Source organism: Aspergillus pseudonomiae (assembly GCF_009193645.1).
Source record: "Aspergillus pseudonomiae strain CBS 119388 unplaced genomic scaffold BDV37scaffold_114, whole genome shotgun sequence".
Classification (NCBI taxonomy): domain Eukaryota; kingdom Fungi; phylum Ascomycota; class Eurotiomycetes; order Eurotiales; family Aspergillaceae; genus Aspergillus; species Aspergillus pseudonomiae.
In genome coordinates this window covers 46419-59306 of record NW_022476106.1, presented here as the reverse complement: position 1 = coordinate 59306, position 12888 = coordinate 46419, and the positions used below count along the sequence as shown (strand labels likewise).

General features: G+C 50.7%; 6 protein-coding genes across 6 annotated transcripts; 1 reads left to right on the top strand and 5 right to left on the bottom strand.

Annotated features, from left to right (window-relative positions):
* Positions 1 to 1465: 1465 nt before the first annotated feature.
* BDV37DRAFT_23999 (Golgi transport complex subunit COG5) lies at positions 1466 to 3275 on the bottom strand. The gene has a single exon (XM_032081021.1). It carries the CDS (start codon positions 3068 to 3070, stop codon positions 1697 to 1699), a length of 1374 nt encoding a protein of 457 aa, XP_031935997.1. The 5' UTR covers positions 3071 to 3275; the 3' UTR covers positions 1466 to 1696.
* Positions 3276 to 3744: 469 nt separating this feature from the next.
* Positions 3745 to 5316, bottom strand: BDV37DRAFT_23944 (uncharacterized protein). Its single transcript, XM_032080966.1, has 3 exons — positions 5137 to 5316; positions 4585 to 5022; positions 3745 to 4497 (listed from the first exon to the last, which is right to left on the bottom strand). The coding sequence occupies exons 2-3, from the start codon at positions 4928 to 4930 to the stop codon at positions 4118 to 4120; spliced, it is 726 nt and encodes a 241-aa protein (XP_031935996.1). The 5' UTR covers positions 4931 to 5022; positions 5137 to 5316; the 3' UTR covers positions 3745 to 4117.
* A 1-nt stretch (position 5317) lies between these two features.
* Positions 5318 to 7011, bottom strand: BDV37DRAFT_23959 (class II aldolase/adducin domain protein). The gene is made up of 4 exons (XM_032080980.1): positions 6398 to 7011; positions 6074 to 6334; positions 5655 to 6010; positions 5318 to 5601 (listed from the first exon to the last, which is right to left on the bottom strand). The coding sequence occupies exons 1-4, from the start codon at positions 6675 to 6677 to the stop codon at positions 5527 to 5529; spliced, it is 972 nt and encodes a 323-aa protein (XP_031935995.1). The 5' UTR covers positions 6678 to 7011; the 3' UTR covers positions 5318 to 5526.
* BDV37DRAFT_23942 (protein SYS1) lies at positions 7012 to 8149 on the bottom strand. The gene is made up of 2 exons (XM_032080962.1): positions 7788 to 8149; positions 7012 to 7728 (listed from the first exon to the last, which is right to left on the bottom strand). The coding sequence occupies exons 1-2, from the start codon at positions 8030 to 8032 to the stop codon at positions 7347 to 7349; spliced, it is 627 nt and encodes a 208-aa protein (XP_031935994.1). The 5' UTR covers positions 8033 to 8149; the 3' UTR covers positions 7012 to 7346.
* A 373-nt stretch (positions 8150 to 8522) lies between these two features.
* Positions 8523 to 9029, top strand: BDV37DRAFT_275904 (cytochrome c oxidase subunit 6B family protein; the record flags this gene model as incomplete). Its single annotated transcript, XM_032085468.1, has 2 exons — positions 8523 to 8747; positions 8907 to 9029. 2 exons carry the CDS (start codon positions 8523 to 8525, stop codon positions 9027 to 9029), a joined length of 348 nt encoding a protein of 115 aa, XP_031935993.1.
* A 648-nt stretch (positions 9030 to 9677) lies between these two features.
* BDV37DRAFT_288294 (putative RNA-binding protein (Nab3)) lies at positions 9678 to 12629 on the bottom strand (the record flags this gene model as incomplete). The annotated part of the gene is made up of 5 exons (XM_032088254.1): positions 9678 to 10219; positions 10286 to 10506; positions 10562 to 11048; positions 11108 to 11287; positions 11360 to 12629. The coding sequence occupies 5 exons, from the start codon at positions 12627 to 12629 to the stop codon at positions 9678 to 9680; spliced, it is 2700 nt and encodes an 899-aa protein (XP_031935992.1).
* Between the last annotated feature and the right edge of the window lie 259 nt (positions 12630 to 12888).

Genomic DNA, 12888 nt, shown 5'->3' with positions numbered 1-12888 from the left:
GAAGTGGCGGGCAGAACTCCGGTGCGGAGGGGCTGATCGACGTGGCTGTCAACCAAACAGCACATCCGTCAATAGCTTCCTCCCAGCCATGAGGGCGACTTTCTCGTTTAGCCCCTCATTGTATCCCAATCCCTAAAAGGGACTGGGCCAAGGGGCATTGACGCCACCACCCACCATCGAGGAGGGGAAAAGTTTACGTGGAGGGGTCCCCCGTCTCAGGTTTCGTCGTCTCCTCTGGCCTTTTTTCGATCTATCGAGAAATGTCTTGGGTTCGCTTCTCACATTTCGTCCCCTTTCATTTGTTCAACTTTTCATTTTACCTTTTTCTATTCCTGCTATTTAATCTATGGATTAAAGTTGGCAGGGATGATGATATCAAAACGAATTTCGAGATCCTGGAAAGATACGGTAATTATGGTCATGGAAGGGAAAGTTCCTTATCAGCCTGTTTCTGAAACCTGGAGCGGGGTAAAAAGTCCCGGCTCTGTGGATGTCGCGCACGGTCTTTGCCTACTTTAAGTCCCTTAATCATTTATAGTCCGCTATAGAGTAGGTACACCGCAGGTACCGGCTCTAGTCAATCGGTACTAATTGGTAACCCGGTCCTAGTAGGGAATCAGGACCTACTTGGTTGTACTCTGTAGGTACCCAAGTCACTGGGACTATTAGTTTGTACCTGATTGACCCATTAATTGTGCTAAAATAGCCTCGGGTCTTACGTATACACGCCCGCAGATGAGACACCCCAAGACAATGTCTTGACGTCGTCCCTATTCAAGAAAGATCATGAGTCAATCAGGCCACGGTCTATACGAACCGGACCTGAGCAAAGAATACTATTTCCAGCCCCATAAAGTTTTAGATACGGAGCCAGTGGCGCATCAGCTCGCCCATCTCGTTCCAGGCACCTGTGAACATCTCCAGCGTAGTCCACTGTACCTGTCTTTCTACTCTGTCGTCTTAAGAAAGAAAATCCAGTCACGCAATCTTAACAACTAATAATATAATCTACTACGATGTGGCAGCCGACCTGACTCATGACCATGCAAATCATCCTGCATAAACCCACCTGCACCCATCGACACATGTGGCAAGAATGCGGCGTAGCGCCCGAAACTAGCCGCTGGACAATTCACCAAGAAGCATTCGTTGGCATCCATCTGCATAGCTAACTTTTTGCTGATGGCTGCGTGGATGGATTGCGAATCGCTGAGGCTGACACACTCTACAGACATAGGCCGGGTTGTCCCTTGCTGTTTTCTTACACATCTTATTTTATGATTACAATTCGGACGATCTTCGTTTTTATGCCGACGATTGGCATTGCCCCGTTTTGATCAGCTGATCCCTCGTTCTTATGTGTACCTGAATTTTCTGGTTGGCAGGCTGGGGGGAAAGATATCACATGTAAATGTGAATCCATAAGGTTGTCTGTGCTTATGCTCTGGTCTGTGCGACGACTGAGGCGTCAGATGTACGCGTTGCTTCTGCGGTTTTGGCTTTTCGTCTTGAACCTATCGGGATGGTTTTGGCTCGAAGTATAGATGTATGTATTGAGTTAGGTATGTATGTACATACCCTGGGAGGGAAGTATATATGCACAGCCGTTGTTCGGGCGTAATGTAGATTTTATCTCGGATATTAGGCTATTTTGTCAAGTATTTTTTTTTTTTTTTCTTTTTGAAAAGAGACAGTCTTATCTGTCTAGGACACTGGCCACGGCACTAACCATCACCGCTGCTTCCCGTTCCCAGTTTCCCTTCGTTCCGGAGTCGACTCCCATCCGTCCTTTATCGGTCGATGCTGGGAGCTGAGATCCCCGGAGGACACACTCTTTGATGTCCTTCTTGAGGCGGTCCCGGTTAGATCGGAGGGTCCTTGCCGAGACGCCGCCACGGTTGATAATCTCCTGGACACGCGAGGTGAGAGACGAGGCGAGGGAGCGCCAGAAGTGCGATGGGAGGGAGGATGCGTCGAGGGTACTGAGCAGCGGTTGCAGGAGATTATTCTTAGTACCACCTTGTGATTGGGGGTCGGGGGTAGGTGCTGGGGGGAAGAGTGGATGCGATGGCGGTCGAAGGCCGGCGAGGATGGATTCCAGCGCAAAAAGATCCTGGCATTTGGCCGAGATCTCGGCGAGGGTTTTCTCGAGCGTGGGCAGCATGGACAGGGACCGGGATAGGGCGTTGAGGGACGACATGACGGCCGTGTGCATGTAGCCTTGCAAAGTGGAGAGGAGGAGCTCGGGCTGGAAGTCCGATGCCGACGGTAGGTCCTTAGGGATGGGCGAGAGGAGGTACAGGATTGTGGTGGCGGAGCCGAGTCGGGCTCTTGCATCGCGAGCTTGTTTGTAGCCTGACTGGGTGGACATGGTGAATCGATTGATCGCCTGCTGTGCTCTCGACTTCACCATGTTTTCTCCGGGGATGAGCAGTTCACTCCGTAGCGTCCGGATGACTTTGACTCTTTCTAATCCGTGACCTTCCTCTCCTGGACCCGTGGCTGTGAACATCCGACGGAGACTCACGATCGTAGACGCAGCGCGTTCCAGAGCGCGGTAATCGTCTCTGCCCGGAGAAGAAGGGGCCGGTCCATCGGCGAGCCCACCACGCCCGGTAACCTCAGCAAGCTGGCCCTCCAGCTGCCTGCCGAGAGTGAGACAGCGCGCAACTGCTCTTGAGAGCCGCACGGTAGCGAGCGACTTCTCTGCGGCTATCCTCACCTCATCGGCGGCCTCCCACTTCCGCAGGACCTCTTTCTCCAGCCGCTCGTACCCCTGGGTCACGGAGGAGACTTGTTCCTCGGCTTCCTTGAGGATGTGACCTGCCGCAGCGGTTTGATCCCGCGTGTGCGTCAGCAGGGGGAGGGCTGACTTGGTAGTCAGCGTGTGAATATGAGTATCGATCTCTTGTAAATCGAAGAGCACCCGTGACAATGGGGTTGACAGATCCAGCGGTGTGTCTGTCGCATTGTTGGTGGCTACGACCAATGAATTGGCAAAGGAGGCGGGAGAAAAGTCCGGGTCCAAGAAGGCCTCATAGTCAATGTATGACGGTTCACCTTCTGCCATGATTGGGTCCGACTAAGTCCCAGTTGCTTTTATTTCTCCAAGGTAATAACTGTCGTCAAGGTCGATTCAATATAAGACCAGGCAGGAAGAACGCAGACTAGGTAGTTAAAAGCCAATAGCGAGTTTGGGTATCGTAATAGATAGAAGATTGGCTGGGTAAAACAGCGTGTTTTCTCCGAGACACTTTCATACAACAGAAACTCAATACAGTAGACTAGCCATGCGACAGATCCAATGAATCGAGGCCACTGAACCAGGTCATGGTCAGCCAATTGCTTGTGGAGAGAGATCGAGTATGCGATGTTGCTGATCCGCTCGGAGGTCCATTCATGCCATGTGTCGAGACTATGCCTCTTTGGTCGCGGATTAGTCAGCTGTCTATACAGTTCTCTCTCAAGAGGAGGATGTTTTCTACTGCGCATCTAGGGCAACATATATGTATAATGGTATATACGTAAAGGATTTCATAATTGATTTGCTTAGATTATGTGGAGCTATGAGCATTAGGTCTTCTGAAAGAACCATTGGTTGTTGAGATGGGACGATACGGTTATTTGAGCTTTGTATATATTTCCAACATAACAGTATATACTCAGTCCGTTATTGTATATTTTCACCTTTCCCTAGGTTTCCTAGGACCTTCAAACAAATACCGTACATCCAACAAGTGACTAATTGCCCAAAAATGCCGTATCGCATCCTATCCACAACATACTCATGGAACGGTAAAGTAGAGCCTCGAAACAGATCTATTAGCCCATACCTCTTGAGATGTAGGGTCGATGATATTGTGGCAATGCAGCGGCTCCGTTTGTATAAGTTTGGAACATCGTACCCTAGACAGAATTAGATTGAATATAACGTTTAGCCTGAGAAGGCAATGAGGGATTGCGCATGCCAATAAAGGCAGACGCGGCATAAAGGCCTAAGCAGAAAAGTGATGCCCGACCAAACCACGAACAGCTCTGAGAAATGTATGTACACATTACGTATAAGAATATATCAAAAGCTATAATCACGCCGAGTGAATGCCATTCTCTCCATCCGTCACCGACCTGGGAGCTGCGCCGGTAACTCGTGAGCTGGAGCATCATGCCGACTCTCCAGCTCATACCGGTACCCCTGCCCATCAACTTCAACGGGCTGATTTGAAATATATTTGTAGTCATGAATTGGCGCATTCCCGCCTTGCATAGGTGCCGGCTGAGGCCGTGACCGGCGCCTCATGAACAGCCAAACGAAGGCTGCAATGAGAGCCACACCGGCGACACCACCGATAACACCACCTGCAACTGCACCCTTATCTACACCTGATGACGACGAGGAGGATGAGGATGTCTGGGTAGCTGCCGCGGAGGTAGTTGTAGCTGACGTAGTTGTGGATGTTGATGTTTCAGAGGTTGTCGCTGTTGATGAAAATGGTAGAACTATTTCATCGAATGATAAGCATTGAGATATCCTAGCATCCACATGGCGTAGACGAATACATGATATGGTGTGTGTATAAAACGTACCAGTCCCTGAGGAGATAACTTCTAACCTTGTATCCCGCTCACCAAATGAGTAACCTGTACCGGCACAGCCGTCAGTCTGTCCTGCCAGCGCGAATCCTATCGTATCGTGTGGACAGCAAAAATATCCCCCATTGTCATACAAATCCCATGTCGCATTCGCACACCTTGGTTCCTTCAGTAACGACTCCGTGCAATTTTCGCCGGTTGGGCAACAATCGATGTTGTAGGCGATAGGGCAGAATGTACCTCCTGGGCAGCAGCCACGAAACCCGCCAACGGTTTCACCACAGTCGGTCTCGGTTCGAAGGCAGGAGCCGTTCTTACGGACAGCAAAACCGCTGGTCATTTTGGCCGTTTCTGTTTACGAGAGACAAGGGAGGGATGTTGGTGAGATACGAGTAAGCGAAGAAAATGGAAATGAGCAGCGCCAAATAAGGCCTTTGCGGTCAACTTGTCAGTGGAGAACGAGCAGTATGCCATAAGCAACGGGCTCCCTTGTTGGAGGAGCAGTTTCATGCCCAGAAACCAAGGGATTCATTAAGATTATCTTACATTTAAGGGGCCTGGGGGTTCAGCGACCAATCACCAACTTATACTAAGGCTCCGGAGGGGGTTGAGCACCCGATAGTTATTCAATTGGTTTACTCAGCGTGGACCCTGAAAGGTCCGGGCTGTGAGGAAAAAAATGGTCTCCAACATTGTCAAGAATAGACCCTTGTTTCAATTAGGCAGTGATAATCATGATCGTTGAGAGAATGGGCGAAAATAGCGCTGGCCCTGGGGAAATAATGGGTCCTAGGGTAGGGGCCAGAGGCTAGTGATGGGGGCCGTTTCAGCCTCAATCTCTCTGGAGTAATCTAAAGGACTTTCTTAAGAATAGGCTCGTAGCCTCAAGTAGTTATTTAGAGGGTGTTGCTCATCGCTATATCATATCTCTCCCCATCACAGAAGAACCCGCCCATTGGTCTCCTCCACAATGAGGTCGAACTCAGGTTGGAATTCAGTATAAAAATGATGCTGTGATGGTCAGTACATGCTCTTCCGAGGTTGTCGCAATGGGGAAGCCATACCGGAGTCTGTACCGCATTGGCCGTATACTGAGCCACTTCATCATTGATGACCTTCGGTACCCCATTGGCAGCGGCCGCTTCAGCCATCAGCTGCGAATGACACGCGTGGTCCAAACTGGAAAGAAGGAAGGCTGCTTCATCTACTGTTCGACCTACGGTTAACAAACTGCGTACATCGTCAGCTGAATTGTACAACAAAACGGGGACCAGAAGCAGGTGATACCCATGGTTTTGCAAAATGCATGCCATGTTGTCCTGCCCTAAAGCCTTCGCAATCTGCTGCCCCTCTTCCTGAGCCAATGCAATTCCACCATGGTCAATATAGACACCTAGTCTACCATAGAAGTTACACGCGTCTACACCTGTCAGTCACTCTCGCCATATAAGGAGATATCCACAATCTGTGCAAGTCTTCGTACCTTGGGTGATCATCTCGATTCCCTTCCCAAATGCGCTCCACGTCTTTCCATAAACCCCGTGCGTATGCGCAGCAGCAACAACGTCCGGTCTGGCCTTATGGATCTCTGAATGGATCATGAATCCAGCCTCGTTGATGAGGGCCTGATTGCCTCCTTCGGTCACATAGCCATCCTGGTCGACAAGGACGAGATCGGAGGCTTTCATGGCAGAGAAATGTTTGGCGTAGGGGTTCATCCAGAAATGGTCTTTCAAAACAGGATCTGCGAGACACTGTTAGTATAGTTCTCGTGTCTCTACTATTGCTGTAAATAAGTAGCACTTGCCTCTCATGGAGATGTGTCCAGAGATACCTTCGCCGTGTCCATGCTTTCCGAAGAAACGGAACGCGGCCGCCATGTGCTCTTTCATCCATTTACGTTTCTCGTAGAGGTCTGTGAATACTGGAATTCCTGGTAATTTAAGCGTTCCATTACGGTCGCCACGGGCAGTTGCTTGGAAAACGGCATCCTCGACCGCAGGCTTCACATTCATGTTACTGTAGTCTGCAGTGGAAACGACTACCTTCTGTTGGGTAGTAGTTTCGGTTGCCGTTGAAGTTGACATATTTGCTTAGATACCTTTTCTATGGGAAAAACAAAGTCAAAGTTGATAGAGTAACTACTGGAATCTCCAGTCGCGACAATGCTGGAGATATTTATCTCCACCTTCAAGTCTTATCAGTTGAGGTGGAATGTGGTGCCCCCACATCCAGATAAATGGACCTCAAATCGTTTGGTTTTGATTGACCGGAAACGCCAATTCAGAGCGATTGCCATAGGCGCATATCGCCGACCGTACGGACTTTTGCCCGACAAGACGGATGTTCATGGAAGGCGCATTTTCTGTCTTCCTTGGGTCACGATTGGGTAGATTTGATACTATTCAGTAGTAGTAAATACTACTCTCTACATGTTTGGGACGTCCCATGTCCCTATGACGTGACGCCATCCCAAAAGGCCATAAAGATTCAATAACAGGATGTTAGATACCAATGTGCCTGCACAAGCCCTTGAATGTCGCCAGAATGTAAGACCATGAAATGTACACATCGGCAAGATGAGAGGATGATACTCGAACCAGAACGCCATCTATACAGGTGCCAACCAGCTAGGGTATACAAAAATTGTAAACATATAGAAATCCGCATGTAAGTCGGTCATGCATCAACGTCAAAATATAAGAGAAAGAGAGGGGAACCGGATACAATCGAAGAAGGGGAGACCCGAAAGAAAGCTATACCGCTTGCTCACCAACCCCCTTCATTTCAGTCATCTCATACTCACCATCTTCACCCTGCAAGCTGCGTTCCCGGCCTCTTCCTCTGGACGGACTGCCTCTATCAGCCGGCGGTTGAGATGAACTTCCAGATGACTGCCCAGCACTGCTACCAGCTATACCGCCAAAGCTGATCGGTCTGAGTTCCCGCCATTGGCAGGCCCAGATACCACCAAAGGTCATTAGAGAAGCACTGGCAAACTGAAGACCCCACCAAAGCAGGTTGGATGGGATGGAGTGGGTGTAAAGGGACGTCGCGAGAAGATGGAGGAAGTGGATAGTGAGTGCAAAGTCAGGAATGAGTTTGGACCGAACGACGAGGAGTAGAAGAAAGATTATCCTGTGACAGTTCGGTTAGCGGCGCATCCTTTTTACGAGCAAGGGAGGTGGGCAGCTCACCCCGCAAGACTATTCAACATCCACACCAACCCCAGCATCCATCCAATCGTGGTATCTCCTCTCAGTGAGTCCCAACTCAGAACCAAGTCTAGGGAAAATGGGGTGCCATAGACGAGAGTGGTAAATAAGATCAGGGCCGTCGCGGAGGCATAATAGGCAAGCTGTAAGATAGCAATCTTCCGCACGATCTTCAGCGGCGGGAGGTCTGTCCGAGCCCCCGCAGGAGGCCGTCGGCGCGGGGGCATGAAATGAGTGGTAACTGTTACACACTAGTTATAAAAGTCAAGGGATATTTCGCCGTGAGAAGAACCGGTGAGATGGTGAGTTCTGGCCGCGGAAAGACCGAGCATATACCCGATGCCTGCCTTTCCTTGGGGTTCTTCCCTCGTTAGTGAGGGATTGCAAGTGGATATGACAGTCGCGTCGCAAATATATTAAGACTGTAAAGAGAAAGCGATGATCTGTTGGGACATCGTCTGATGGGGGAAACTGAAGAAGTTGCTTCAGGTTACTGTGGCGCCACGAGCAGAGCCGCCAAGCGGGCAGAAAGGGACCGCAGATCATGCCGAACGGGAAGCGCATCTCCCAACTACGTCTTAGTATATAAATTTACTTGCGACGGTACCGTTCAGCCTACCTTGCTACTCCCACGCGCTTCATATTCGGTTCTTGATTCCAGCACCTTCCTCGCATCCCTCTCTCTAACTATCACTCGCCAAAAATCCCCAGATCACAATGGGCTGGTTACCGTGGTCCTCCGACTCGAAGAACACCGCTTCCGATGGAGGCCGCATAGCCCCCGATCGGTCCTCTCGACAAAAGTGCTGGGAGGGTCGTGACTTGTTCTTCTCCTGCTTGGACGATAATAATATCTTGGATGCGATCAAGGAGGATAAGGAAGCGCGACGGAAATGTGGGAAGGAGATTGCGGAGTTTGAGTCGGCTTGTTCAAAGGCTTGGGTATGTGCCCCATCTCAGTTTCGTCTACCGTGATGAGGGGTCGGTGGGCGTGAATCAATACATAGACAGTGTCTAGCCTTCCCAATTGTCGTTCCTCATAAACATCCTAGGCTTCCATTGGCTAGATACGGTACAATTGCTGACGATCAAACAAAACAGGTCAAATATTTCAAGGAAAAGCGGGTAATGGAATATAACCGAGACAAGACAATTGAGCGGATCAAGAAGGAGGATGCCGCCAAGGTTCAGGACTTGAAGGCACAGGGATGGAACCCTCGGTAGATGGATGGTTAGTTCGTTACTATGTTGGGAGAAAAAGAACTGGGAGAGAACGGGAGGGATTTATTCCAAGCCAAAAGGCTCTGTACTACATACCATGACTTATCAAAAGCTAATGCCACTCCAATCTTAATAATGTCCCGTGCCCGCATGAGCTCGATACCATTGGCCTTTACATATGTTGCACTGTATAGCGACTATTGAGAAAACCTCTGTAGGTCTGGATTACCGCATACTCAATGTTAGTATTATTTGTCCTTGTCATTACTCCAGCTGACCGCTATGCGCCCTAGTGTATCACAGTAACCGCCGGGGAAAAAACCATATAATCAGCACCGCGACACAGATAAAAGACACCGTATTCCCATGAAGATCTATTGTCCAGGTGTCCGGAGATTATAAGAATAGAGAAGAAAAATAAAACCATTGCACTCCTGTCGCAGTTACAGCGTAATAACCGAAGGAAAACGTAAATCAAAATCGACAACCAGGCCATATGATCGTTTCCGATGGCTGAAACCCCATGCCTTAGAAATACCTCAACCGATCGATCAAATTAACGCCAATGCCCATGATGTTCTGTAAAAGATGATAGAGCTCCGGAGAAAAGATGTCAATGAAGAAAAATAGGAAAGAAGATGAGTCATAAAATCATTGCTTCCATTTGCCCAATTGATTCATGATGTTCTGTACATGAGGACCAACGGTTGCCTGATTTTGCGCCTGTTGTCCTCCCAAGCCCTTGGCTAGCAGTGATATCAAGTTGGGATCAGACACCACTGGAGCATTAGGTGCTTGGATTGGGAACGGTTGCGGAGGGAGAGGTTGTTGTGGGTTCGCGGGAACAGGGTGTCGTGTGGCTGCACTCAAAAGACTAGCGAGATCTGCACCGGCATTGGGTGTTGATGCCGTGGTAGAAAATGGCTGTTGCGCAGTTGGGACGGCTGCTTGCCGCTGCTGGAGCGCACCCAAAAGAGACTGTAGAGTAGGTCCGTCGAGGGACGTGATTAGGTTGGCGATGTTGGGGGGATTAGAAAGAGCTGGCAATGGGGCCTGCGGCACAGGCGGAGGTGCCAGGGAAGGAACCGCAAAAGCTGGGTTGGGAGGGAATGGAGTAGGAGGCGCGCCGCGCTGCACTGACTGCGCATGGAAGACGATCTCAGCGGCAATGTTCGGCTCAACATCGGGATACTCTGATGAACTATTAGCGGGCCAGGCCTTCGTAAACAGATTGGTTGGACAGAAACCAAAACACTTACCATTAAATCGAACGTTGTCTGCACCCCCGCTTCGATCGAAAACCTGCAGAGGAATCTTCCTGGAGAACTGGTTTGGACGGGCGAGTCTCACCACTGCGAGAACACCTTCGTTGATCTGCCGTTGAACGGCCGCATTCAGTGGGATTCGGGGACCCAAGACCAAAACATCAACTCGAAGACCTCTATTGCGGAATGCATTTTCCACGTGGAAGATGAAGTTTCTAGCCAACTGATTAGCAAGAGACATGTCGCGAAGTGTTAGAACGCAAGACTAACCGGTCTACCTCCTCCAAGACGAGAATTTGCACCTCGGGGACATCTCTTGGAGCCCGTCTGGGCACTGGCAACTCTACATCACCTTCATACCCGCGGGCCCGTGGGCTGGGGCTGCGGTATCTTCGGTCCCTTGCATAGGGGGACCGGGATCGGCGTCGTTCGCGTCGATCGTACCGCTCTGGCGTTCTATCCCGGGACCGATATCCGTCCCTTCCGCGGAAGCCACGAGGGGACGGGGATCGAGGGGGAGGCCGATAGTCATCGCGCCTACGGTGAGTCGGCTCATCTCTGAAATCGCTAAATGGAACTCTCGGTGATTCGTATGGTCGGTCGTAGCGATCCGTAGGAGCTCTAGGGTTGCGACTGCTCGACGGTCCCCCTCTGCTGTATTCGGGAGACCTCGAACGCCTGGCCGGCGGAGCGCGAGAAGGTTCTGCAGGAGCTGGGCCTGGCCTCGTATTTCTCTGTGGCTTGGATATTTCAAGGTCTAGGAGGTTCCATTAGTCCGGCTGAGCAATTTTTGAAGTCTGGACAGCTGATACTTACGAACTTTGCGCCCCCTCACCACGGCTCCTTGCTCTACGTCGAGCGCTTGCTTGCAAGCTGGGGCCTCCAGAAACTGTATAAAGCCGTACGCCTGCTTGATAGATATCTGCGCTAACTTCCCGTACTTGTGAAAGATATGATACAGATCTCGCTTGGTCACTCGTTCGGTTGGAAGGTTGCCTGTTGTTTTTGGGAACATGAGAAGTCAGTTACTCCACTGCCAGAGTCCAAGATGTGATTCGCAATACTAACCGACAAATAACCTGGATCCCGCTGGGAAACGGTCCCAGAGCCCTTCTGTGACATATACCCTCTCATCATGTAGAAACTCGTCATACTTCTTTTGTACGTCTGGCCCCCAAGGGGCATCATCATCAGCGCTTTTAGATTGCCGAGGCTGCTGTCTATCCACGCGCCCAGCCTTATTGGACACTGGGGAGGAAGGTGTCTGCACTTCCGCCGTGGCTGGCGGGGACTGCTGAAAACTAGCCACAGGAGGAGGGGGCAGGGTGCTGACGCCCGAGGTGGTCCCTGGAGCGCCGGCAGCTGCCAAGGAAGGGAGGGCGGGGTTAGACTGGTAATTACTTTGCTGGGCAGAGTAGGAGGCTTGGGCGTTAGACGCATGAGGGGGAAGTTGATGATACGAGCGAATATCATCGCTAGGGTTATAGTTGGGATGGATGGAAGGCTTCTCCTGGGGTGGGGGACGAGGAGGCAAGCCCAGGGAAGATTGGAGAGCTTCATCAGTTGCTTGAGGGTCCGCAGAGGCGTCCCCGAAAGGAACGGCCTCAGATATTGCAGGGGCAGAAGGAGCGGTAGAGGAAGGGGGAAGATTATCGAGGAGGTTCTGGAAATCCACACCATCCTCACCAGTGTTATGTGGTCTGTTGCGGGTGTCTAAGCGATCCTGTGGAGCCGACGAAGCTGCCCAGGAGGAGGCTGCATGGTCTATTTCGCTCGCAATGGGAATGCTCTGTGAAGCATGGGGAGCAGAGGGAGGGAGATCGGGGAAAGGGTGATGAGTTATATGGGTGGCGGAATCTGATGGAGGAGCAGTGGTTAGAGATGAGTTTGGTTCGAAACCCTGCGCAGCAGAGGTGGTCGCAGTGGTCATGGAAGAAGCATATGCAGATTGGTCTGATGGCAGTGACGCATGGGAAGACGCAACCACGTTCTTGTTCATCGAACCATCGTCCGCCTGAAATGCACCAGAGTGGTGGTAGCTACCTTGTGTTTGAGTTTGGAATTGTCCTGGAGCCTGCACGGAGCCATAGTTTCCTTGCACCCCCCCAGACCCAGCATAATGGGCATAGTGGGATGGTAGATCATCATGCAGCTGGGCGCGGTGTTCAACAGCAGACTCGGACTTCTCATAAGTCGAAGTATCGTTGAAGACGGGGTCCATTTGATTCTGAAGCACCGGAATATTGGCTGGTTCCGCGATGTGTAGCGGACGAGGGCTCTCGGGAGTCAGGGTCTTGCCTCGAAAGTGAAGAGCTTCATCTGGGGAACCGGGCGTCATGTAGACCAAGGATGAAGAATTGATTCATCTACAAAACCACGCGAAGAAACGGTCCCAAGAGCCACAGGGGATTAGGGATTTTCCAAAATCGACCAAGCTAAGGTGGGGCTAATCTTGGGAAAAAAAGAACCGGGCCGTTTGGGAGCTCCGGAGGGCGGTAAAGGGAGGATAAAGATGGAAAATCAATGAGAGGAAGGAGAAGCACCACGGGGGATGAAGAGGAACTGGCTGTTTGATCTGTTTGACGAATAGTAAAACC